At 39.8% G+C, this 26376-nt stretch overlaps 3 protein-coding genes and 1 non-coding gene across 5 annotated transcripts; 3 read left to right on the top strand and 1 right to left on the bottom strand.

The window, feature by feature from the left end:
* The first annotated feature begins 2367 nt into the window (after positions 1–2367).
* Positions 2368–5037, top strand: LOC106382800 (ras-related protein RABE1a-like). Of its 2 annotated transcripts, none has more exons than XM_048764612.1 (9): positions 2368–2593; positions 2673–2771; positions 3342–3414; positions 3748–3848; positions 3973–4038; positions 4211–4308; positions 4417–4479; positions 4566–4658; positions 4760–5037. In XM_048764612.1, the coding sequence occupies exons 2-9, from the start codon at positions 2699–2701 to the stop codon at positions 4841–4843; spliced, it is 651 nt and encodes a 216-aa protein (XP_048620569.1). In that variant the 5' UTR covers positions 2368–2593; positions 2673–2698; the 3' UTR covers positions 4844–5037. The 2 variants fall into 2 exon arrangements, with proteins under 2 accessions (XP_048620569.1, XP_048620567.1); XM_048764610.1 differs by having other exon boundaries at positions 4548–4658.
* A 145-nt stretch (positions 5038–5182) lies between these two features.
* On the top strand, positions 5183–11466 carry LOC106380128 (putative leucine-rich repeat receptor-like serine/threonine-protein kinase At3g53590). The gene is made up of 20 exons (XM_013819940.3): positions 5183–6236; positions 6517–6667; positions 6893–6964; positions 7075–7146; positions 7318–7461; positions 7555–7626; positions 7711–7782; positions 7873–7947; positions 8047–8115; positions 8222–8290; positions 8361–8432; positions 8554–8637; positions 8748–8816; positions 8915–9402; positions 9485–9643; positions 9719–10002; positions 10098–10149; positions 10432–10682; positions 10772–10906; positions 10996–11466. Exons 1-20 carry the CDS (start codon positions 6146–6148, stop codon positions 11317–11319), a joined length of 2805 nt encoding a protein of 934 aa, XP_013675394.1. The 5' UTR covers positions 5183–6145; the 3' UTR covers positions 11320–11466.
* A 263-nt stretch (positions 11467–11729) lies between these two features.
* TRNAG-UCC lies at positions 11730–11801 on the bottom strand. The gene has a single exon. It is a non-coding gene; the product is annotated as a tRNA-Gly (tRNA).
* A 12700-nt stretch (positions 11802–24501) lies between these two features.
* Positions 24502–26305, top strand: LOC106379021 (aspartate--tRNA ligase 2, cytoplasmic-like). Its single transcript, XM_048766958.1, has 7 exons — positions 24502–24768; positions 25283–25393; positions 25480–25533; positions 25685–25764; positions 25850–25965; positions 26053–26167; positions 26251–26305. Exons 1-7 carry the CDS (start codon positions 24502–24504, stop codon positions 26303–26305), a joined length of 798 nt encoding a protein of 265 aa, XP_048622915.1.
* The last annotated feature ends 71 nt before the right edge of the window (positions 26306–26376 follow it).

The raw sequence follows: 26376 nt of genomic DNA, 5'->3' as shown, positions 1-26376 counted from the left end.
CCCGCTCAACTTTATATTGGACCCTTGGATAAATTTAATATATATGCAATATAATTGATTATATATAATATTTTTGGTTTTTATTGCAAAAATACAACAAAAATTTGGATTTTTTTAATCATTAAATTTATTTGTTTTAAAGGTGGACCATGGGCGTGTGCCCCACTTGCCTACCTCTAGAGCCGGCACTGCTGGTGTGGTGTGATATTCATATGATTTCGTGAGATCAATAACAATACTATTATGTTATGTCTGTAGAGAATGATGAGAGTATAAGATTGGAAGAATATTGTATTGACTCTCATAATGATAAAGCTTATACATGTACAACTTATATAGGAAGATAAGAATATAAACATTAAACCTAGTTTCCTTAAATAAATATATACATATCTCAATAACAATATTCACAATTATGTTTTATATCTTCATGATTCTCTATATGTCTCCTCAAGCTCAAGGCTGTGATGAAGTGACAACTGAAGCTAGGCTTGAGATTGAACAATAATAGATCAAGACGTGATGGAGATCGCAATGGTGGTTAGGAGCTTGAGGCTTTTTTTTCTTCGTTGGTGGCGAAGAGATCTCATGATGGAGATGAAGAGAGACGGAGATCCAATGATCTGTGTTTGTGAACGCAGCGGAGACGGAGGAATGTTGCAGTCATGTTTGACGGAGAGATCGGAGGACATAAGATTTGTGTTTTGACAATGGAAGTCTCGTCTTGTTGACATCGTGAGATGGTTGGAGAGGAAGCACCTTGGCTTGGAAACAAAAAATAGAAGGTTGAAGGCTTATAGATTCAGAGGCACGTTTGATTAGCTTGAATGATGGTAGGAAGCACTTTGGCTTGGTAACAAAACCGTTTTTTTAATGTTTTTTTCTAATACCTAAGAAATATAGAACAAAGAAAACAGTTTTTTTTTTCAAAAAGAAGGAATAGATTCATAGGTCTTCGGAGACATGAATAATAAGAAGCTCCATGGCTTTAAGAAAAACAAAACAAGAAGCATTAAGCTTTCATTTTGGAAGTGAAACCATGATGGCTTAAGAATTATAAAGATAAAAATGAGGCATGAATATAAAGAAGCACTAGGCTTGGATTCAGAGGTCTATGGTAGACTTGAATAACAAAAACCTCAATGGCTTAGATTCAGACGTTCACATGAACATGAATGGTGGAAGTGTATAACTTAACAGAAAATATGATAGAAGCTTAATGGCTTGAAATCAAAAAATAAAGAAGCTCTGTAGCTTGAAGAAATAAAAGAAAAACATGAACGGAGCAGATCGTTAGATCATTGTAGCTCTTATACCATGTAGAGAATGATGAGAGTATAAGATTGGAAGAATATTGTATCGACTCTTAATGATAAAGCTTATACATGTACAACTTATATAGGGAGATAATAATATAAACATTAAACTTAGTTTTCTTAACTAAATATATACATATCTCAATAACAATATTCACAATTATGTTTTATATCTTCATGATTCACTATAATGTCCACATGCTTTTATGTTTGATTTATATACTTGTGTTTGGTGGTATTAGAGTGTCATTATTTGGCTATGTCTTTCATCTCTTCATTCGGAGGTGGAGACTTTGATTTGAGCAATGAAATGTATGAAGAATTTACGATAGTTTCAGGTTACGTTTGCAACAGATTGTTCTCAATTGGTGAAGATGGTTTCGGAACCAGAAGAATGACCAGCATTTGAAAGTTATCTGGAAGATATCAAGCTTTTACGAAGAAGTTTCCTCAACTCAGACATCGGTCATGTACCTCGGACGGAGAACCTACGGGCAGATAGCTTAGCACGCAGTGCTAGGAAACAACCGTCTTTTGTCGTTCACATGGATGCAGAGTTACCGATTTGGTTTACATAGTCAATATGAGTATATGAATGTCTCGTTGTAAAAAAAAAAAAGTGTCATTATTTGGCTTGTTAATTACTAAGTAGATCCTGGTCGTCAAAATATTGGGCAGTGAATAGTACCCGCCAAATCCATCAAAGTGAGAGGCGATGCAGATTTGGCACCAACGGGTCACAACGTAATCAGTAGTGATCATATCATTCATATAGGCAGTAGTGGGCTAAGTTTAAGAGTTGAAACGCAAGTGTTGCTGACGGTATAAACTATGAACATTTGACAAACTGATCGAAATGCTTAGTTTAAATGATCTCAAGTTTTTGTATGCTTTGATACAAAAGTTACGTCGGTAGATGTTCGTAACATATAAAAAAAAACATTTCCATCAATTTTGTTGGGTTGGATCCGTAAAGTTAAATTACCGGCCCAAGGCCTGCTATTCGAAAGCTATCAAACGACGGCGTATAAATAACCTGGTATCATCACAATTTAACCAAAAACGAAAACCACGCGCCCGCCCAACTCAGATCTCCATCACGATCAAGATCCAACGGCCCAGATCCACTCCCTCTCCTTCTGACTCTTCTCTCAAAAGAGAACAATAATAACATTCTGAATCTTCGAAAAGCCGATCGGGAGGAAAAATAATTCAACGGCCGGCCGGTTGCTCTCTCTACCTCCGTTCTGACGATTAATCTCCCCGGAGCAGATCTGGTACTTCTCCTGAATCTCTCACTCTCTTTCGCTCAGTATTTTAGTTTGTTTGTAACATCGTTTGTTTTTGCATTACCAGTGATTCGTTTCTAGACGCTATACGCAATGGCTGCTCCTCCTGCTAGAGCTCGCGCTGATTACGATTACCTCATTAAACTACTCTTGATCGGAGACAGCGGTTGGTTTCCTCAATTCCAGATCGTAATACTGCGTTCGTTCCGCGAGTCTCGTGAATTTGTGTGAAGGATCGATGGTGACGCATTAGTGATTTGAGGTTTTCGATCTTCAATTAGGCGTGCTGTGATTTTATATCTGAGTTTCATCAGCGTAGTGTGTTGATTTTAGAGAACCTTGGATTTAGTGTGAGGAGCATCATACGACTCCTCTTAGTTTCATATAAGCTTTGTATGAAGGGTGGATGCATTAGTTATATGAATTTTTCGATATTCCATTAAGCTTGCTGTGATTTAGCACACGTGGTCCTGTCTCAGTTACTGAGATTTGAATTTCATCAGCGTAGTATGTTGATTTTAGAGTGTGAGGAGCAACTGATGTTCATCATACGGCCTCTTCTTAGTCTCGTATCATGCTGGAAAATGTCAAGACGAATGACAATAGTGATGTAAATGAACTTTCGGGGTGGATGTTTTGGGTGACAAATGGTTTATGATAGTATTTGACTTTGCACGTGTGTAACCACCACATTCAAAGGTCTTTTGCTTTATCTAACTTCTTTCATGTACACCAGGTGTGGGTAAGAGTTGCCTCCTCTTGCGCTTTTCAGATGGCTCCTTTACCACCAGTTTCATTACAACAATTGGGTAAGTATGATCTCTTTATTACATGATGCTTTTCTCTCAAGTGATTTCTGTAGTTGTCTGTTAAGGTCCACGTATTACTGTAAATCACCACCAACAATCTCTCACGAGCTAATAGCTACCCTCTCAAGTTGATCAAACCAATTGATAACTCTCCCTATTACATTTGTGAAGTATTTATACCATAGAGACAATAGACACACTCCGAACACAACAGAGTCTTCACTTGATTTGATTTGTGTTGTCATCTGTCGGCTTTCCCTCCTTCCATAAACCCTCCAGGGAATATCATTGTCTTGTTCCCTTCCCACTCAATATAAAATTTTGTTGTGACAGAATTGATTTCAAGATACGGACTATTGATCTGGATGGGAAGAGAATTAAGCTGCAAATCTGGGATACTGCAGGACAGGAGCGGTTCCGGACTATCACAACTGGTATCTCTTCGATTTTTGCTTTCGAATATGCTCTTTGCTCTTCTTTTTCTCTTACTGTTATTCATACGCATCCTTTATGGTGGGAACGTGGAATACTCACCTAAGTGGTTTCTTCTTATTGTAGCGTACTACCGTGGAGCCATGGGCATTTTGCTTGTGTATGATGTCACCGATGAATCATCTTTCAACAGTAAGTTTTCTCTTTACTTCTTACTACAGTTTAACGTTGTTTAATTCTAGCTTCTAGGCCTCATGCAACTAACAATTCTTCGCAAGAAAGTATATATTATTCCATCTGTAGTTACTATTTTCTAATAAACCTATATGTTATTTTTCTTGTCATTTGTTTTCTTCAATTCCAGACATCAGGAACTGGATCCGTAACATTGAGCAGCACGCTTCTGATAATGTCAACAAGATTCTCGTGGGGAACAAGGCAGATATGGATGAAAGCAAAAGAGTCTCTCTCTCTCTCTCTCTCTCTTACCGTTCCCATTTATCTTTTTGCTTATCTATTACGTGATTTGTTTATATAACACACTGATTTGTTGTGTTTTTGTATTTCCAGGCTGTGCCAAAAGCTAAGGGACAAGCTCTTGCAGATGAATACGGAATCAAGTTCTTCGAGACTGTACGTTGTAGTTCTAGGTTTTGTTATGCGTATAGGAAAATGTCATTCTCATTATTGCCTAACGTTAGATGAGTTTGGTCTTGCAGAGTGCCAAGACGAACTTAAACGTTGAGGAAGTTTTCTTTTCAATAGGTAAAGACATTAAGCAAAGACTAGCAGATACCGATGCAAGGGCTGAGGTTCGTTTATACTTAAGAATTATTTTTATTCTCATCCTCATCATCCATACATTGCAATTAGAGTATCAAACATTTAAAACGTTGTCTGGGTTGTTTTGTAGCCACAAACAATCAGAATCAACCAATCCGACCAAGGTGCAGGGACATCTCAAGCTACTCAGAAATCAGCATGTTGCGGTTCGTAGAGAATCTGGTTGAAGATACAAACATGATATTTTTTCGCCTTAAAAAGATGTGAAAAATCTTCAATGCTTTTCCATACGGGATGGTGTTGTTATCTACGTATTCTTTTAAAATCTTCAATGTTACTCTCTTAAAAAAGCTGCTATGAATATTTGATTACTCATTGTTGCAGGCATTGAAATACATTTTTAACGAATGTTTGTTTACATACATGAGAGAACGAATGAAAAGATTGTTAAGAAAGATGTAAACCACGGTCAGTTACAAAAATAAAATATGTAAACATCGACACTGAGACGCCGTTTTCTTCTTCACTTTCGAATTGATAGGATCGTCTATTGATTTGGGTGTAGTTTATATGATCTTCAATCCCTATCATGTCTCAAGTTAACAATACACCTATATTCTCCACCGCTGATGTTGTTGATTTCAGAATGTTAGTGACCTCTACTCGATCTTCTTCCAACTGCTTTCCATACAAGTGTTTAAATTAGTTCCAGCTTTAAAAAAAATAGCTTCACGGTAGCTACATTGCACTCCATCTTTTTTGGAGTTGTTGGATTGTATTGATGGATTATAAGGTAGTGTCTTAGGTTTAGATTGGCCATGGAAGAAGTAGGGATGCTCTTGAGCTCATCTCCAGGGCTAGTTTTGATTAATGTTCTTTCACTTGTGTTGGCTTTCTCTTGAGATTTTCTAGACCGGGTCCCTTCAACAATAATCGAGTTTAGATTGGGAGAGGGTAATAACCTTGCAGCTGAAATTACCAGGTCAGCCTAAGTGGACAACCAATCTCAACTGAAATTGAATGATTAAAAAATTGACAACTTGGAAGATTGTTGAATCTATCTCTGTAAAAGAAGATATTTATTATTTATTAATGTGTGTGTGTGTGTAATCTCTGCACTATTTGATCAAAAGTAATAAGAAAGTTTCAAACTCATTTTCTAATTATAAAACATCGTTGACAATTTCTTTGTGTAGTCTCTTTCTGGTATGTTTTGTTTACTCGTTAGATCACTGTCCTTACGAAGTTTCTGCTCCCATCAGCATTTTTTATGGACACAACGATGTCTGAACGAACCAAAACGCTTCTACTTTTCCTTGGTGTTGAACAAGTTTCCGGGCATTCTTTTATGATTTCTTCCTTCTGTCAAACGTGTTTTTTTTGTTTATTCGTCTGGTGACTTGATCATAACTTATAACAGTTTCCTTGACCAAACTTTTTATCTTGTGAGATATGACTTGATCATTGTGCTACAGCAGAATAAAGTTTCCTCTGTCTTCCTTTTCTAGGTATCCTGATGAATTCAAAAACATGCGGTTCAGTATTCCTGGTGGCATTTTGTTGTCTTCTCCTTCAGTCAGCTGATTCAAGAACTGATCTTTCAGAAGGTGATTGTTTTTTTTCCACAAAAACCTCAGATGTTATATAATTCTCTTAAATTAAGGTACCTATGAGCTTCATAAACTTACCAAATTTGGCGTATAAACTATTAACAATAATGTCAATTTGCATAAATATGGTCGCTGGTCTTTCTCTCAATGTTTGATAGTCATAATCTTGAATGGTCATTCTTCAGGCTCCCAAATCATATGTCATTCTACAACGTGGAGACTGCTTTCCAGAGCTTTGCTAATATATATATATATATTTTTTAAATCCATTTTGCAGTAACTGCTTTAAGGGTGATCAAAAGGAGTCTAATTGATCCTATGAGAAATTTAAGCAACTGGGAAAAGGGTGACCCATGTAATTCAAACTGGACTGGCATAACATGCTTCGAGAGATCACATGATGATGGTCACTTTCACGTCCGGGAGCTGTAATGTCTCTTTTGTATTAACATTTGTCACATTTTTTCTTCTTTTGTTATATATATTTTTTCTTGTCTTTATTAATTGAATGGAGGTCTTCGTCTTCTGCAAAGGTAGTTAGTTTACGCATCACTAACGCAATGCCCTGGCGTCATTCTTGCAAGGATTATACTGAAAAATATTATGCATTGCCATACTTACACATCCTGTGACTTACACATATTGTGATGCAGCCAATTGATGAGGCTGAATTTATCTGGAGAGCTGGCTCCTGAAGTTGGCCAGTTATCTTATCTCGAAATCCTGTAAGATGCGAAGTCTAATGAACTGTTTCATTCAGTTCTTGTGATTGTCTTCCGGTTGTCTTGATTGCATACTGAAAAACCTATTATTCTCGTGGGTTACCTTGTTGAAGTAATGTGATGTGGAACAACATAACTGGGCGTATTCCTTTGGAGATAGGAAAAATTTCTTCTTTGAAACTCCTGTAAGTAAAAGATAACACGATGTCTTTTCTCTTGCCTTCTTGTTCTCATTTTTCTTTGTTTAGTTTCATTTCTGGGATGGTTTTAAAGAAGGCTTTGGTTTCTCTGTTTATGTGGAGCCACAAGTCCGCTTCAATTGACTCGTTTAATTTGCTGCTACATTATTTGGACAGACTGCTGAATGGGAACAAACTCACGGGTAGTTTACCCCCTGAACTTGGCAACCTTCGAAATTTAAACAGGCTTCAAGTAGATGAGAACAACATAACAGGTTCAGTTCCACCTGCATTTGGAAACATGACAAGCATAAAACATCTGTAAGTTTGTCGTTAGGTATTATCTTCTTCATAGCAAAGTTAGCAGTCATTTGTGGTTTATCCTTTACTCACAAGTGGCTGTTGGATCTTCAGCCACTTAAATAACAACACGTTAACCGGAGAAATTCCAGTGGAGCTATCCAAACTGAACAACCTCGCTCACCTGTGAGAGTTTTCTTTTTTGTTTTCTTGATTTCACTTTTGGATACTGTATGTTAAGTGTTTATATTGATGGAACAAATCTCGTAGGATACTGGACAATAATAACTTGACTGGGTCTTTGCCGCAAGAGTTAGCTCGACTCCCATCCTTTACCATACTGTATGTACCTTTTGCCATATTTGGTCCCATATTTTTGTTGGCCTTTAAGGAACTATGCAAATTTGCTAAGCTAGTATTCCACCTGTGCAGTCAGATGGATAACAACAACTTCGACGGTTCTGAGATTCCAGAGGCTTATGGAAGGTTTTCTAGATTAGTAAGATTGTAAGACTTTCTGCAATACTCAAATGGTTCGGGTTTCTAATACTAGTTTCATCTGTGCGCTGAATTATTGTTTGCGTTCTCATGTTTTCAACTTGGCAGAAGTTTAAGGAACTGTGGACTACAAGGATCAATTCCTGATCTAAGCAGTATAAAAAATCTTAGCTTTTTGTAAGTGTCTATGTCTGGTATTTGTGTAAAAACTGTATGCTTCTCTTTGAGCTCTTGAGACTTAATAATACTAATGCACTTCTATTTAATGTCCACCTCTTTACAGAGACCTGAGCTGGAACAATCTCACAGGGACTATACCAGAATCTAAGCTTTCTGATAATATGACAACAATGTAGGCACATTTCGAAATCTTACTCCTGGTAACACTTTACAAATACTTACACCGTTGAGTTTTGCTGCAGTGAACTATCTTATAACAACCTCACTGGATCTATACCACAAAGTTTCTCGGAACTGTATTCTCTTCAATTACTGTATGTAAACCATTCATTAACCATTAAATTAAATTTTTCTGAGTCAAAACATATTTTCTGCATTTTCCAATCATCTTATGAGTACTATGTAAGATTTTTGTTTGTGTGACATCTATAACAGTTCACTTGAGAACAACAGTTTATCTGGTTCCGTCCCAACAGCAATTTGGGAGAACAAGTCTTTCGAGAATAACAAACTGCAAGTGTATGATCTCAGCTCTTTGTTCTTATTTTTAATTATGTTAATACTCAATAGTTTTCTAGTCTTCATACTTCATTCTTAGAGTCTGAAACCTCGTTTGGATTCATGCGCAGTGATCTCAGGAACAATAACTTCTCTGATACCACAGGAAACCTGAGAACACCAGACAATGTTACCCTATAGTGAGTTTTGTTTGTTCCTATGTCTTAGCCAGTTAAAGTTTATACTACTTTTTTGCTATCTACTAAAGCTACTCTTTTGTTTTTCCTTGTGTCAAAAGTCTTCGTGGCAACCCAATATGCAAAAGTACAAGCATTCCCATCGTTAAACAACTCTTCGAATATATCTGCGGCGAGAAAAAGCAAACATCTACCAAATCAGAACACACACCATGCAACAATGCGTCATGTCCCTATGAGAAGGTGCCAGTTTCCCTAGGACTCTGCTTTTGTGCAGCGCCTCTTTTGATCGATTATAGGCTAAAGAGCCGTAGCTTCTTCTTCTTCACTCCATATATTGAACACCAATTCATGGAGTATATAACCACGTCACTCCAGCTGCAAACTCATCAACTAGCGATTGATAGAGTTGTTGATGAGAACAAGCAGCGTCTACGGATGAACATCAAGCTAATTCCCAAAGGCAAAACAATATTTAACGTTAGCGAAGTCATACGTATCAGGGGAAGGTTTACTTCATGGACTTTTCCTCGTAATGACTTTTTTGGACCTTATGAGCTACTAGACTTCCCTCTCGAAGGACCATATGGTACAGTGTTCACACCTAATCTTAACAAAAATAAATAAATAACTGTTTTAGTGATATATTATATTTAAATATTTGGATGCAGCTGATTTGCTAGCTGGAGAGAGTGGGATCAGCACCGTTGGATGGGTGATGATAGTGGCAGCCTCCATCGTTGCTGCAACTGTTATTTCAGTGAGCGCAACACTTCTATATGTGAAGAAACGTCATGGGAATCTGCATGCACTCACCAGAAAACGTGTTTGTAAGCAACTCAGTAGTAACTTGTTGTTATCCTTCAAACGATGAAACTAAGGACTGTGTCTTTATGTCTTTTCAGCCAGATCAATATCTCGGGAAATCGAAGGGGTGAAGAAGTTCAGTTTTATAGAACTGTCGGATGCAACTAATGGCTTTGATAGCTCTGCAGTGATCGGTAGAGGTAGCTATGGAAAAGTATACAAAGGCATTTTGCCAAATAAAACAGTAGTTGCCATCAAACGAGGAGAAGAAACTTCTCTGCAGAGCGAGAAAGAGTTTCTGAATGAGATTGATCTGCTTTCGAGGTTACATCACCGGAATCTTGTGTCACTGGTTGGCTACAGTAGTGACATTGGGGAACAAGTACACGTCCTTTTTCATATGAACTTAGTTACTTGAGCGTTATTTCTATGTTGTTTGACTAATTTATATACGTGTGCGGTGTGGTTCATGTGCAGATGCTGGTGTATGAGTATATGCCTAATGGCAATGTGCGTGATTGGCTTTCAGGTAATTTCTATTCCTCCAAGTCCTTCCTATATACTTTCAAGCAGTGTTCTAAAAATCGGTTTAGACGGAGTCTAGATGGCAAATTGGACCTAAACAAAACGATTTTTCGTCTAAACCTTAATTAATAATTCCCTATAAAGGGTCTAATCACTGCCTAGCTATTTCTCGAACATTACTTCTTAAGACTTGAAACTAGCTTCATGTTTGTTATAAGTCTTCAAACGTTTGCCTATATGCTTCCGCATCAATGTTTCAGTTTTCTTTTTTCACATTGCCATGCAGCTAATGCTACGGAAACATTGAGCTTTAACATGAGGGCACAAGTGGCTTTAGGTTCAGCTAAAGGGATCCTTTACCTTCATGCTGAAGCAAATCCACCTGTTATTCACCGCGATATCAAAACCAGCAACATACTTTTGGACAGTCAGCTTCATGCTAAAGTTGCTGATTTTGGATTGTCACGGCTGGCTCCAAATTTTGGGGAGGGAGATTGTGAGCCGGCCCATGTATCAACCGTAGTGAGAGGAACACCGGTGAGTGGCACACTAGTTGTTATTTAACCCTTATATAAACAAGTGGGTTTTGAGAAAACAATAAATGCTGTTGTTGTATATATGCCCAGGGATATCTGGATCCAGAGTACTTCATGACTCGGCAACTGACGGTAAAGAGTGACGTGTACAGTTTCGGAGTGGTGTTGCTTGAGCTCTTGACTGGAATGCACCCATTCTTTGAGGGTACACATATTATCCGTGAGGTACTGAGCATCCCTATCAAACATTATAAAGGAGCTAGCTATAGATCTCTTGTGTCCTTCAAGATTTTTTTTACACAATGTGATGCCAGGTGAGGATGGCAAATGAATGTGGAACGATTCAGTCAATGGCGGATAGTCGGATGGGACAAAGTTCGCCAGATAAAGTGATGAAGCTGGCGGGATTGGCGTTATGGTGTTGTGAGGATAGACCAGAGATGAGACCGTCGATGTCAAAAGTTGTGAAGGAACTCGAAAGCATTTGCCAATCTGTGAAGGAGACCGATATGTTCTCAGAAACAACGACGTTACTCTACACCAAAACATCGTCGTCGTCGTCATCGTCTCCTGTGCCTTCATCTTTAACTGGAAGTAACTTGGACAGTGGCTTTTTCGAATCTGTAAAACCGCGTTGACATACCTTTGTTGTGACTCTGAGATAGGCTAACTGATGCTAGTGCAAAAACCCATGACTAATAATGAGATTTGTGTTAATATGGAGCTTAAATGAACATGTGTTGACATGGAAATTTCGCTATATAGTCCAGATGTTTTTGGTGGAACTCAGATTCTTGATTCATAGGTAAGAGCTTAGCACGGTTGAGACTACATACAGATCTCAAAAGATCAAGAGACAAGTCATTAACCGTGAAAGACCCTTAGAGAAGCGCTGTTTGCCACCATGCAGCAAATCTCAGCTCATGAACCCCAAAAAGATTAAAACATGATCTCTTTACTGATACAACAAAAGGAATACAAGTTTCTCCCACAAGAGATAAACTCTTGCCAACAAAAATATAAGGCCTTTGACAAAAAAGTAAATTGATGCGTCTGCCGGGAGTCGAACCCAGGTCTATTGCTTGGAAGGCAATTATCCTAACCGTTGGACTACAGACGCTTTTGTCAACGTCACACTCAAACTAGGTTTTGACTCAAACTTTGGTTTTCAGAAGCATAATTCTCTAATTACTTTTAGCTCAAGTCACAAGAATTGTAAAAACTATTTTTTAGCTTGAATCTAATTTAATCATTCATTCAAAAAATGTCTGAAGATTCATTCTTATCAAATAAGGAGGGCTATGGTTGAAGTAGGGGAAATATTCCTTGATTGGAATTATGGAAATACATATAGGTTTAGAGACATCTATATAAGTCCATAAGAAAGCCCTAACCTGAAGATATATACATCTCTTACTTCACGAAACATAGAAGGAGGAGGGGGGGGGGGCGTAAGCGTAGGCTTTCGTTTAATTATCCATTGAGCGATATCGCCGGAGCTGTTGGGGGTGGATTTACATCCTCCCTCAATGCCCATTAGACAATGAATTAGACCCATATTGCTAGAAAGCCCTAGGCTTCATCCTTCTATAAATAAGGAGCTACCTCATTCTTAGAAAGGATCTTCTCCTCTTCTTAGACTAGAGAAAACATATTTTCATAGAGATTTTGTATTCTAAGGTTCACTTTACCTTTGTAATGAACCTTTATGCAATGAAATCTCTTTTATGTTCTTTTCCCATTTGATTTCATCTCAAGATTTCTCCTAAGCCTCAAGAATCTAATCATTCAACTTAGATTCATTTATTGTATTGATTCAACAAACATCACCAGCATAAGCACCATTTTTGGATCAAACAGTTGGCGCTAGAAGGAGGGGGTGAAGGAAAATTTTCTTCAAAGCATATCAAACTTGGGAGAGTCAAGATCTAGCCAAAAAAAAAAAAAAAAAAAAAATCAAGATCGACTCTTTCCTCTTCCATTCTCGAAAAACAACATCGAATCACCTGGATACAGGCCTTGAGCGACTCTCAGCCCAACTATGACGGATTCAGAGCCCATCTCGAGAGGTTTGGGTTTACCGGCGTGGGTCAACCAGAAGATCTAGCCAGCGGTGGTTTTAAGATAAATGATGAAGCTTTCTCATGAAAGCTTGGCTTTCTTCTTGTGGGACTTTGATCAAACACTTGGTGGGCTAACAACAGCATGAAGCAACAATGTCCGCTCGTCTTGTTTCTTACCGTGGGTGCTCGACACAAACGTAAGCTCCTCAAGACCCATTCGTAAGGAACCAATTTGAAGCCAGTGAAGTGAGGCTTGCCTTTGAGGATCAACGATCTGAGAGATGGGAACCACTCTATTAACCTCTCCGGGTTGATTGCGTAACAGTTTCTGATGAACACTCTCTTCCTGCTACACCTCTCGATCTTGTGCAATGAGTTACTCATGAGAGAGATCGAGGTCACGTCTTTCTGAGAAGCTATGAAGTCGAAGATGTGCTCTGCAGGAAACATAGTTATGTAAAATCATGAACTTGACAAACAGAGGAATGATTCCACGAGATCTTGGAACTCATTGACTTCGATCAAATCCCTTCTCGATCCATTGTTGTCCATCTCGGCAAGGTCTCCATCTTCATGATGACAGAGCTCAACACAAGCAGACAAAACCACAGTCACAGTCGCTTCATCGAGCTCGACTCTTTTCCCTTCCATTCGTCAAATCAGAGTTTTTTCATTCTCAGTATAAGCTCTAATGTATCTATGGCTATTCTCTCGGCCAACAGCATCAGGTCGCCAAGATTAGTTCCGAGGATGAGGCCTCCACCAACGGCAACGTCTCCAAGCTCCCCGCAAACACAGTGGTTTTCAGATAAAGGAAAAAGCTTTGCTGTTGATACCACAAAGAGGGCTCTTGAACCAAGCACATGGTCTGTCTGGTCGACAATCACCGTCTAGTTTCCGAACGATCTCAGCAATGGCGTTAAGCTCGGGTCTGTCTGCTCTTTGTGGAATCACCATAACGAGGTCATGCAAGAACACGATTGTCCTTGGATCCTGATAGATTGCCACAAAAATCAAGACTTGGTCTCGGCAACGAAGCTACGCGATTTGGGTTCAACGCCGAGCTGTTTTGGGCCTTCATCTCTAATCTCTTTCGCTCCAGCAAGAGCTCTGATGGGGTGATAAACATGACAAGGACGAGGAGCTAAACGTGCCGAGGAAGATAAATATGATAGACTCAGCAAGGTGTAGTCATGACGTACTCGTGGTATCTCGTTAGGTTCGACTTCAATCTTCTTTGAGAGCTCGTCACCATCTCAGCTCGTACATGTGCATGAAATCTAGATGATGACGCTCTCAAGCTTCAACAAAGCCTTACCGACTTGAGTTCCAACGTCAACAGAAACAGTCTCTGTTTCATCTTCATCATAACTGGTTTTGAGAAGTGGAGATTGCAACACCTCGCAAGGCACACTCCAGCTAGTTAATGCCGCTGTTATGATTCCTCTCAGCTTCACAAGCTTGTTCACTGCTCGAAACTCGTTCCAGTCGCCTCTCGCATCTCGTCTTCAAGCTCGGCCTCTTGGACAGTAACAATCACGTGATTACCTTGGCAGTAACGATCTGATCTCCACCACCATGACGTCTTCAAAAGATCTATACAAACAGAAGCGTCGAGCAGCAAACACAATCTCGGCAGAGCATGCTATGATCGCGGCGATGTTGTGAGAGGATCAATTCGTAACGCACACAAGCTTCTTCGTCAAGCAAGCTTCAGTGTAAATCCACCCCCAACAAGAGCTCTCTGCAAGTGGAGATAAGAAGAGTTTGGTTCATTATTTCCTTCTCAACAACCACTTCCCGAGAAACCACACCTTGTTGCTCCCTTGCTGAAGCAAATCCTTCACGAGATTCTCAGCTATTTAGCAACCTTGGAATCTTGCTTCTTCTCCACCTCAAAGATAAGTGCCTATAAACCTTTATAAGATAACTAGCTTCAATTGATTCACCGTATGCAATCAAACACAACATGTGCATACTGCATAATAATTAATCAGTTATTACTATCATATGCAATTCGTGGATAGTTATTACACAAAACTTGGCTATTTCTTTTAGTTGACCTTATCTGATCATGATCATGCTTTTGTGAACCAGAGCCAAAGAGAAAACAGAGCCAACAAGCGGTTGCCACCACCATACGTCCTCATGCTTCGAAAGATGGCTCTCAGCCACGAGCTTATCGGAAACAGCACAAGCCGGCGCTTTCTCACGTCATCATAGCCTGACGAACACACAAGCCAACAACTTGCTCGACACACACGATCTCAACACGAGACTTCGGGTCGGCAATAGTTCGGTAAACATGCATTTTAGGCACGAGTTTAAATTGAACTTGCTTTTTATTAGGCACGAGTTTGCGGTCGACTCGCTTATTGTTAGACACGAGTTTACAAAAACTCGTCTTTGGCTAGGTATGAGTTTACAGAAGCTCTCCTTCTACTAGGCACGAGCTCTCAGTAAACTCGCCTCTGTCTTAGCATGAGCCAAGTAAACTCGTCTTTCGCTAAGCACGAGTTTAAAGCAAACTCGCTTCTTTCTAGGCACAAGTTTGAAATAAACTCGCCTAAACCGTCATAGGCATGAATGTGTCTAGTTCATTGTCTAATAAACCCTATTCGTAAACTTCGCAGAGATCGATTCCATCTCTCTCAACGAACTTGGGGGGACTTACTATTGGGGGTGGATTTACATCCTCCCTCAAGGCCCATTAGACAATGAATTAGACCCATATTGCTAGAAAGCCCTAGGCTTCATCCTTCTATAAATAAGGAGCTACCTCCTTCTTAGAAAGGATCTTCTCCTCTTCTTAGACTAGAGAAAACATATTTTCATAGAGATTTTGTATTCTAAGGTTCACTTTACCTTTGTAATGAACCTTTATGCAATGAAATCTCTTTTATGTTCTTTTCCCATTTGATTTCATCTCAAGATTTCTCCTAAGCCTCAAGAATCTAATCATTCAACTTAGATTCTTTTATTGTATTGATTCAACAAACATCACCAGCATAAGCACCATTTTTGGATCAAACAGGAGCTGAGCAAGAAAGCCGCCAAGAGAGCTTCAATGTCTCGTGAAGAAGAAGAACATGACGAGTTCTCCAGTAACTACGGCGACGTAACACTGAACGAGTTGCAACCAACCGCCGATCCGAAAGCCGGAAAGTGGAGGGAGGCTGTTGAAGGAAAGAAGTGGACGAAAGTGAGCGATTTGGTGGAAGAGATGGCAGGATCTGAGGTTCTGATCAGAGGCCGAGTTCACACGTATCGGCCACAGTCTAGCAAAGTGTTTGTGATCTTGAGGCAAAGTGGATGCACTGTTCAGTGCGTAGCCAAGCAATCGAACGTTGGCGTCAACATGACCAAATACCTAAAGCATCTGAGTTACGAATCGTCATCGGTGTCGTGGTTGTCCCTTAGGACCCTGTCAAGGGAACTACCCAGAAGGTTTCTTCTTCTTCTAATTAACTCGTGTGTTCAGGGCCTGCCCTGAGATTTATGTGAATTTAGCCGTTACTAAATTGAACCTAGCTAATAATATATTACATATACATATCAACCTAAGACCATCATTAACCCAGTCTGTTAACTAAAGTTTTTAGTTTCGGCTAATAATATATTATATATACACTAAAGTTTTTAGTTTCGGCTAATAATATATTATATATACATATCAACCTAAGACCATCATTAACCTCAGTCTCTTAACTGTAGTTCTTAGTTTCGGCGGCTAAGAGACAGTTCTTATTTTTCTTAGATTTTAACTAAGAAAAACTAAGAATTGTCTCGTAAATAAGAGATATAAGAACCGTCTCTTATCCGAAAAATGTAAAAAAACATAAAAAAACAAAAAAATGTCAAATCAAGAGACCGGGGCTAATCATCCCCTAATGTTTATTATATATGGAAATAATATATAAATGGGACAATAAATCGATGTTTCACTTGTCTATGCTCAAGACTATGTCTCTGTGTGTATTGTGCTGATGGGACTATTTATGCAAATAATATATAAATGGGACGATAAGTCAATGTTTCACTTGTCTATGCTCAAAACCGTCTCTGTGTGTTTGTGTTGATGAATTATGTTATTGCAGGTGGAAATTCAGGTGAGGAAAGTGTACTGCGTCAACAGAGCCTTGGCGAGATTACCACTTAGTGTGGAGGATGCTGCAAGAAGTGAAGCTGATATTGAAAAATCTCTTGAGGTGCTATGATTTTATTCTCATTCGGTCAATCTTGTTCATAAGATCTCATGTTGTTTTCATTAATTTCAGACTGAAACTCCAGCTGTTCGTGTCAATCAGGATACACGTTTCAACAATAGAGTTGTTGACATCAGAACACCCGCTAATCAAGCCATCGTCAGCATTGGGTGTGTGATAACCCGCCATTCGGGATAGGAATAGTCGAGACAGAAGATTGGCCGAACATCAACTTTGTGGTCGAATCGCGGGCGATAAAGACCGATCGGGAAATTTCGAAGAATGAGGTGGTCGAAGAATTGATCGTGAGTGAACTATGAGTCAAATAAGTTGCTCGACCATAGTTAGAAGATGTCTTAGATTGATCAGACGGACGTTTTGGATGCTTAAAATTTTTGGAAGCACGACGTTTTAGAAGCACGACGTTTCCGAAGCACGGCGTTTCTTCAGCACGAAGTTTTCCGCAAAACTTCGTATCAGTAATATATTATGTTGGAAACATAATATGTTGGAAGCATGACATGAATTAAGCAGGACGTGAAGCAAGCACGACGGGATCGAAGCACGACGGGAAAACCCGAAATTAGACGAAAACCCTAATTTCGGTATAATGCAAGTCTTCGATGAAGCCGAAGGATCGAGAAATATTTACCGCCAAGGTCAGACTTCAGATTGGATTTTATTAAAAATATTAAACTCATCTGAACGGGAGTAGAAAAATATTCGGGATTGATCGCGGGTCAGAAATTTGCCGGAAAGACCGAAATAAGGCCAAATGGACCGAGAAGCTCGAGGTGGCTTGATCTAAGGGATCAGGACGTTGATACGCCCTAAAATAGGGAAGGATCACTCGACCGGACTAAAGGGATATGAACTCGCCAAAAGGGAGAACTGATGGATTGAACGGTGACACAATGGGTTGCGGATGGCCCAATGATACTACCAGACTTCAGTTGGTGCTTGATATGACTCACAAGTCCACCAAAAGAAGGATTTCTAAACGTTGCCTGATATGACGCACAGGTCCAACGAATTAGAGGCTGTTTACTCGGAGATAACCTCACCAAGAAACAAAGAAGTGTTCTACAAAGAACAAATAGATAAACTCAAATAAAAGGGGAAAAAAGCTTCTCTTATTTCGTGGCTCTTAGGCCCTATATATAGGATTACAAGTTGTAGAAATCCAAAGAAGAATGTGCTAAAAACAAGACATGGAAACTAGAAATGAAGACTTTGACTAAAGACCGAAATTAATGATTTTTGTTGAATTCTTTTTCCCATGCACGACCAAGACTTCCTTGCTGACTCCCTCTTGGCATTCTTGATGAGAATGGGCTTGAAATGGACTGAGGAAAGGTCTGGTCGAATTTGGTGTAAAACCGACCCAAATTGAATTTGTTATGAATTTTTCTTTGGGCTGAAAAATGCTCATTTCGCCCAGCAACTAAACCAGCTCCATCTTCAGTGTCACTTAGCTCATTCAGCTCCAAGCTAGTATCACTTATCTCACTCAGCTCATCTAGCTCATCTACTATCACTTCAGCTGGTTTCAGCTCAAGCATACTCTCTTCAGCTGGTTCCAGCTCGTCCTCAGTCTCATCAGCTGGTTTTAGATCAGCATCCTCACCATTAATCCATCCTGGTTTGTCTTTTGTTGAAGAATCATCTGGCTCAGCCATGGTCGCATCATCCTGGCCCGGGTCTATGATCCGAGGCGCATCATTCCCTCCCTCTTGAAAAGGATTTGACCTCAAATCCATTTTACCTGTATCAAAAGGAAATGAATCAGACAAAAAGAATTTAAAAATCATGTAAAATTTAGTGAAGGAAAATTTTGGAAAGAAACTTCCTTGGAGTTTTGAAGTTGGTTTCCTCGAGTACATGCATCTCCAAGTCTTAAACTGATAAGCACGATCTCTGCTTCTGTTCCTGACACCTCTTGGAGACTGATCCTGTTTATCCTGGACACTCAAAACAAACATTAAAATACCAGGATCATATGTACAAGACAAGTACTTGTTCAGATCATAAACCAAAGTTTCTTTCCCTAGAACATGTAGCACACGTTTCAGATCATCATGAAGCCTATCAAAGTAAGTCTTGTACACCAGAATGGTGTCAGGGCACGTGATATCACAGTTCCTAAAGAACAAATTCAAATCATGCGCAAGTTTCTCAGATTTAGAACACAAAAGATTAAGTTCAAATTGAGAATTTCTTATCCAAGGCTCAGCATGTTTATCAAAGAAGGTGTTGTAAATCAGAATGTTTTCGAGGCATGAACTACCATAGAACATTTCCAAAACGTGCCTAACTTGATCAGATTCAGAACACAAAAGTTTTAGTTCAAGATCAGATTCAGAATAAGAATGGACAGGTTTCAAAACAGAATCACCACAAAAATCTGTTTCAGCTTTATGTGAATTCTGTTCCAGCAATGCGCTAACCATAAAATCTTCCAAAGCATATGAGGATGCAAACAAAATTCCAGTGATCAGTTCATGTCCATAAGATCTCAGACTAAAGCTATTTTCTTTGAAGACAAATGAATCAAACGATTTTCTAGAGCAGAAAACTAGTTGTTGCAAATCAAGCTCAGATGACTTTTCAAGATGATCAAGACCAGAAAGTTTTATGTCATTGGAACTGACTTTATCAAACAGATCAGGCAGAAAATTAATCAAATCAAGTTTCTCACAGTGCTCTTGAATGTATGTGGTCAAAGGCGTAGGAGTTGTGCCGGGATCAAAGCAAAGTTGGTTCTCCATGATGATGGATGTTATGCTTGGTGCTTCCGCTTCAAAGGTTGGACCAGGTTCGCCTTCCTCATCAAATATGGGACCTAGATCATCGTCCATGGGTCTCCTGGTGCCAAGAAGCAGTCCTTGATGTGAGTAGTCGAATGGTTCTTCCTTAAAATCCTGTGAAAATAGAACAAGACTACTCGGATGCTCCGGTTCAAAACAGGTTAGTCCATTAGTCTCTTCATCATCAAACATAAAATCAGATTTTGGAGATGGAAGATCACATTCATCCTCACAAATGATCAAATTTTCAATCATCTCTTCATCATACTCATCAAAAATTGGTAAAGAATCTGAAAAATCTTTTTGATCTTCAAGGTTGTTTTCAGATTTACCTTTGGGTTTTTCATTGATGAATAAGGAAGGCTTAGCTACAGATGCACGTGTGGTTGTGCTCTTCTTTTGGATCTTGCTGACGTCCTTGAGGGCTTTCACCACACCCTCCACAAGGTTGTCACAAAACTCCCAGACTTCAAACTGACTGAAAAGCCTTCTTTGATCAGCTTCAAACATCTTAACCTGAAAGTTCTCAACACAAAAGGTTAACAGATAAAAATAATCCTCACACTCTCAAGTGTTTGATCTCACCCACACAAGTGTTTCTCTCAGATTTTATGGTCACTCAAGAGTCTCCTCTCAAAGTTCTAAGAGAACAAATCAAATAACCCAATGGATTTCTCCAAGCAAGCAAGAGATGAACACAAGATAGAAAGATAAAGAGAATTGTTTTGAAATCCGTATTAACCACTCCAAGGCTGGATTTCTCCTCAGCCAGCAGGATTTCTCTTCCACCACCTAGCCAAATAAATCAAACTTTTTTTTTCTTTTCTCTTTTTTTTTTGATAGATCTTTTTTTTTTTTTTTTTTTTTTTTTTTTCTCTTTTTTTTGTATAGAAGAATGGCGATAGGTAAGGTAGTGGCCCAGATTTGAGATAGAAAGATGAAGAAGAAGTGTTTAGAAATGAAAGATGAGAAAGATGGATAGATAGTACCGGTTGAGTGGCTCTGATACCACTTGATACGCCCTAAAATAGGGAAGGATCACTCGACCGGACTAAAGGGATATGAACTCGCCAAAAGGGAGAACTGATGGATTGAACGGTGACACAATGGGTTGCGGATGGCCCAATGATACTACCAGACTTCAGTTGGTGCTTGATATGACTCACAAGTCCACCAAAAGAAGGATTTCTAAACGTTGCCTGATATGACGCACAGGTCCAACGAATTAGAGGCTGTTTACTCGGAGATAACCTCACCAAGAAACAAAGAAGTGTTCTACAAAGAACAAATAGATAAACTCAAATAAAAGGGGAAAAAGCTTCTCTTATTTCGTGGCTCTTAGGCCCTATATATAGGATTACAAGTTGTAGAAATCCAAAGAAGAATGTGCTAAAAACAAGACATGGAAACTAGAAATGAAGACTTTGACTAAAGACCGAAATTAATGATTTTTGTTGAATTCTTTTTCCCATGCACGACCAAGACTTCCTTGCTGACTCCCTCTTGGCATTCTTGATGAGAATGGGCTTGAAATGGACTGAGGAAAGGTCTGGTCGAATTTGGTGTAAAACCGACCCAAATTGAATTTGTTATGAATTTTTCTTTGGGCTGAAAAATGCTCATTTCGCCCAGCAACTAAACCAGCTCCATCTTCAGTGTCACTTAGCTCATTCAGCTCCAAGCTAGTATCACTTAGCTCACTCAGCTCATCTAGCTCATCTACTATCACTTCAGCTGGTTTCAGCTCAAGCATACTCTCTTCAGCTGGTTCCAGCTCGTCCTCAGTCTCATCAGCTGGTTTTAGATCAGCATCCTCACCATTAATCCATCCTGGTTTGTCTTTTGTTGAAGAATCATCTGGCTCAGCCATGGTCGCATCATCCTGGCCCGGGTCTATGATCCGAGGTGCATCAGACGTGGTGTCAATCATTTAACCTGCTGAGTGTCAACACAAAAAGGAGGAGTAGACGTGCATAAAGCAGTTCCATGCAGCTTGACACATAGAAGCACGAGATGTCGCTGTATCTGCAACCGCATCATGCTGATCGACATGTGGGCACCGTGTGTCGCCGTGCATGTGATCCAGACATGATGATGGACATCTGGTCGTCCATGCAAGATAAGAGGTGTCACTTTGCATGAGCCCTGGCCATGCTGAAGGACATGTGGAGCACGAGGTGTCGCCGCGCATGCAACCGGAGCCATGAGGAGCGACACATGGGCGGCCACCAACCTGAATCTGATTGGCTGGTGTTTTCTACAAATACCCAGCCACCCCCTTCAGTTTCAGACATCCAGAACACACCAAAGCCACTTCAAAAACGTGGCTAGAGAGAGAAAGAGAAAGAAAGTGGTCGATTTAAGAGTATGGTCGATTCTGAAGACCGATACTCCACCGAGAAGGCCAGTTCCGTCCAATCGACGATTCTCTACGATTGTGACGTGGAAGATTTGTGCAATTCAATCCGTCCAAGCCAGTCATATTCTCCTACAATCAAGTGGAGGTGCCATCCGAAGTTAGTTCAGATCCACGAGTTCATATCAGTCGAAGTTCTGCTCGATACTCCGCCGGGAAGTCCGAAGAACTGTCCAGAAGCTAAAGGAGGTTCTATCCGAGTCCAGATCAGTCTGTCGAGGCCTGTCAGTTTCTTTATGGTGAAGCCAAGGTCTGTCGAAGTCGAGATCAGTTCAGTCCAGTCAAGTCAAGACGTCCCTTGGGTTTTGGCCAAGTCCTCTCCGATCAACCAGCTGCTTCTCGCCTAGAACACTGTGACTTAGTTTTATGTAAATTCCATTTGGAATTTAGGGTAGATCGAGTCGCATATAGATTAGAATGATCACGCTATTGAATGGTAGAGTCCTTAGGGTTATTTTATTTATGGAACCGGACTCAGTTTAGCACGGGCTAAGCTGAGATGAATGAAATTAAGACTGAGTTAATAACCTGACTAGGGCTAGGGCTATGATGCATCATGTTTTCTATTCTTGTGTGTTGATATGGTTGAGTGCAGCTTCCCGTTATCTTTAAAGATAGTTTCATAGCAGGAGGCTTAACTATCTGGGTAACGGTTTGATTGAGTTGTTTAGTAGTTGTACTAAGGTCTTAGGCCATATAGGCCGGACTACTGGTACTATTGGTTAGTCTTGTTGAGTCAAGAGTCTAGTTAGGATCTGGAACTTTATCTTTAGGTTAGGTTCTAGATTGAGTTTTTGTTGTGTGAGTGTGCCGACTGTATGTGCGTAACCCGCCCATACTAGGCTTGTTTAGGGGTGATTAGTGTTTCCTCGGCCTCGTACCCAGCGGGTTCAAGGAAACCCCTTATTCGCTGGATCGGGAAGACTCAGACGAACGGGTTCATGTCCTATGGCTGAGTATTACACGACGGTGTAATGTGGCAGTGACCCGAAGGACTGTGGACTGTCGCGCGGTGACCCGAAAGACTGTGGGCTGCGGTCGGTTGAAAGTTCCTTCTTCTGGCCTTTGTGGTAGGGAGATAGGATTTTGCCGATAGAGAGGAGGAACACGAAGTCACCAGGGCCCAGGTTAGAGTGTTGTGTTTGTGTGTCGTAGAGGGTTATGGAACCCTCGAGTTAATGTAGCACTGATATACGGTGTTACGAGTTAGATCGAGTCATTGGTAGTTACTATCATATTATTGTTGTGGTTGTGGTTGTTGATTGTTTGTCTTGCAGGTTCTGACATTAAGTCCTAAGTCTGGTTTAGGTACCAGATTTGGCTTGGTGTGTATTTGGTTAGTGTAGGCCTGACGTTGGCCTATATGTGTTCGAGGGATTGGTTAATGACTTGTTTGAATGCAGGTTCCCGTTACTTGAAGCTAGATCATGGCAGGAGGCCAAGTCTAGCTTAGTAGCGGTTTGCTTAGCCTTAGCTTTTATTGCATACTAGGGCTAGATTGATTGTTATTTTGGGTTGTATGGGTTAGAGTCTAGATTGCGGGTAGAGGCCGCTAGCTCACTGAGTAATACTAGATTACTCATCCAACTCCGTTGTCTTTTTTGCATGTCGCTTTAGGTAAGGATGATCGGATAGCTTGGAGCTGGACGTTAGGACCGTCGGTGTAGATTTCATGCCTTTAGTAAACGGTATTGTGAATTGTGTTATGTTGACTCGATTTGGCATTAGGCCGGGCCCAGTCTTGAATTATGAATATTTCCTAAATCAATAAAAGTAATTGTTTTATATGCGCTTCATGAGTACTCTGATATTTGACTAGTCCGGTCTAACACAACGTTAGGTCGTAGTACGGGTTGAAAAGCCTTAGGCCTCGATCTAACGGAAACGCTAACTCTAGGTACAGGTTGCAAAGCCTTGTTCCTTGACGCAGCGGGACGAGTTAGTGGATGAACTGGTCTAGATCGTGGAGTAAATTTTGTGACTCTGGCCGGATCGTCCCTAGCCCGTTAAGTAGCGCTTCCGGACCATGGTGTTGGGTTGGACGGTCAGTCATGTTCTTGTTTGATTGTTGGCTGACCGGTTGGCTCATTCATCTCCAACCCTGGATGTTGGACGATCGATCGGTCATGTTCTTGTTTGATTGTTGGCCGGGTGATCGACCATATCTCTAGGACGGTTCAAGGGTGTTACAGAGGGTGCCAATTCGAAAATGTGACTGAAAAAGATTGCTACATATATGTTTTGAACTTTTCATGATTTGGTTGCTTCTGCTAAATAATTATTTAGATATTCCTTTTTTTGGTAGTTTTTCAGAGGAAAGTTACTATTCATGGGTTTTGTTAGTATCCACACACCGAAACTGCTGGCTAGTAGTAGCGAAGGAGGTTCTGCTGTGTTTAGGTTGGACTACGAGGGACAACCTGTTTGCCTGGCTCAGTCTCCTCAGCTTCACAAGCAAATGGCTATATGTGGTGACTTGCGTCGTGTCTTTGTGGTAGGTCCTGTTTTCAGAGCTGAAGACTCGTTCACTCATAGACATCTCTGTGAATTTGTGGGTCTTGATGCGGAGATGGAGATTTATAAAGACTACTCTGAGGTAAAAACTTTGTGCTCTGTTAATAAATGTTAAACTTATCTTCTATTAATGCATCCAGTGGTAATAATAATAAGAGAAAAAGACAAAAATAGCATTAAATCAAGTTTATGTTCCCAAACTAGCACTCAATGTCAAAAGTCACAAAAATAACACTTAATGTTTTATCAAAAGTCACAAACTTAGGGTTTAGAGTTAAAGGGTGGGGTTTAGGGTTTAGGGTTTAGGGTTTAGAGTTTAGGGTTTAAGGTTTAGATTTTAGGGTTTAGGGTTTACGGTTTAGGGTTTAGGGTTTAGAGTTTAGGGTTTAGGGTTTAGAGTTGAGAAATGAGGTTTTGGGGATAAGATTTCAAATTTTGAAAAATAAAAAAATTAAAATTTTCAAAGGATAAACTTAGAAATGTGCTATTTTGGTCATTTTAGTTTTTGAGTGCTATTTTTGTGATATAAACTTAGAAAGGTGCTATTTTAGAGATTTGTCCTAATAATAATGACTTTTTTTTTTTTGTTGGTCCAGATAATGGACCTTGTGGACGAGTTATTTGTGTTTATGTTCACTGAGTTGAATGAGAAGTGCAAAAAGGAACTTGAAGCTGTTGGAAAGCAATACCCTTTTGAACCGTTGAAGGTAAACCCCATACGCAGTATTAAAAAACTGAATTTTCTTTTGGTATCTTACTGGATTCTGATGATTTTACGCAAAAAAAATTGCAGTTTCTTGAAAAAACATTGAGGTTAACCTTTGAAGAAGGGACACAGATGCTAAAGGTATATGATTTTGCATTTTGCCTGAGCTTTTGAAATGCCGTATGAAATAATACTTGTTAGTAATATGAAATGCATCTTCAAATATATTTTTGTTTTGAGTTTTTAAAATGGTCTATCAATAATAATAATTGTTATGTTGATGTGTTGATAGGAAGCTGGTGTGGAGGTTGATCCTCTTGGCGATCTAAACACTGAATCTGAGAGAAAACTTGGCCAACTTGTATTGGAAAAGTAAAATCCATCACTTGTATGCTTTGAAAATGACTTTAGTTTTGTTGTATCTCAATGTTACAAAAGTTGTTTTTTTTCGTGATAGGTACAAGACTGAGTTTTATATACTGCATCGGTTTCCGACAGCTGTTAGGCCTTTCTACACAATGCCTTGTGCTGATAATCCTCTTTACAGTAACTCCTTTGATGTCTTCATCAGAGGTATGAGTTATTTTTTTTTTAAAAGACTTGTGATGTCATGTTACTATACAATTAATACTAAGTTTACGGCGGTTGTGTGTGTCATAGGTGAGGAGATCATGTCAGGAGGTCAACGTGTCCATGTCCCAGAAGTTTTGGAGAAACGTGCAAGAGAATGCGGCATTGATGTCAAGACAATATCCACATACATCTATTCATTCAAGTAAATATACAAACTCGATTCTGTTACTTTGTTTTATCTAAAATGAGTTGTACTCTTAGCAGACGAATAAATGTTTTAAACAGGTACGGAGCGCCTCCACACGGTGGATTCGGAGTTTTGGGTTGGAGCGAGTGGTGATGCTCTTCTGCGCACAGAACAACATCCGTAAAACATCGCTCCTCCCTCGTGACCCTCAAAGGCTTTCACCC

The sequence above is a fragment of the Brassica napus genome, chromosome C8 (assembly GCF_020379485.1).
Source record: "Brassica napus cultivar Da-Ae chromosome C8, Da-Ae, whole genome shotgun sequence".
NCBI classification, from domain to species: domain Eukaryota; kingdom Viridiplantae; phylum Streptophyta; class Magnoliopsida; order Brassicales; family Brassicaceae; genus Brassica; species Brassica napus.
The sequence above is the reverse complement of the archived record's forward strand: the minus strand, read 5'-3'. Positions and strand labels throughout refer to the sequence as shown.

Excerpts from the sequence above, each read along its gene's own strand:
- LOC106382800 (XM_048764610.1), top strand. The coding sequence starts at position 2,699 with ATGGCTGCTCCTCCTGCTAGAGCTCGCGCTGATTACGATTACCTCATT. Across the intron at positions 3,849-3,972 it reads GTTCCGGACTATCACAACTG|CGTACTACCGTGGAGCCATG; the intron begins GTATCTCTTCGA and ends TTCTTATTGTAG. Across the intron at positions 4,659-4,759 it reads ATACCGATGCAAGGGCTGAG|CCACAAACAATCAGAATCAA; the intron begins GTTCGTTTATAC and ends GTTGTTTTGTAG.
- LOC106380128 (XM_013819940.3), top strand. The coding sequence starts at position 6,146 with ATGAATTCAAAAACATGCGGTTCAGTATTCCTGGTGGCATTTTGTTGT. Across the intron at positions 7,462-7,554 it reads ATGACAAGCATAAAACATCT|CCACTTAAATAACAACACGT; the intron begins GTAAGTTTGTCG and ends TTGGATCTTCAG. Across the intron at positions 7,783-7,872 it reads CTCCCATCCTTTACCATACT|TCAGATGGATAACAACAACT; the intron begins GTATGTACCTTT and ends CCACCTGTGCAG.
- LOC106379021 (XM_048766958.1), top strand. The coding sequence starts at position 24,502 with ATGGGTTTTGTTAGTATCCACACACCGAAACTGCTGGCTAGTAGTAGC. Across the intron at positions 24,769-25,282 it reads TTTATAAAGACTACTCTGAG|ATAATGGACCTTGTGGACGA; the intron begins GTAAAAACTTTG and ends TTGTTGGTCCAG. Across the intron at positions 26,168-26,250 it reads ACATACATCTATTCATTCAA|GTACGGAGCGCCTCCACACG; the intron begins GTAAATATACAA and ends TGTTTTAAACAG.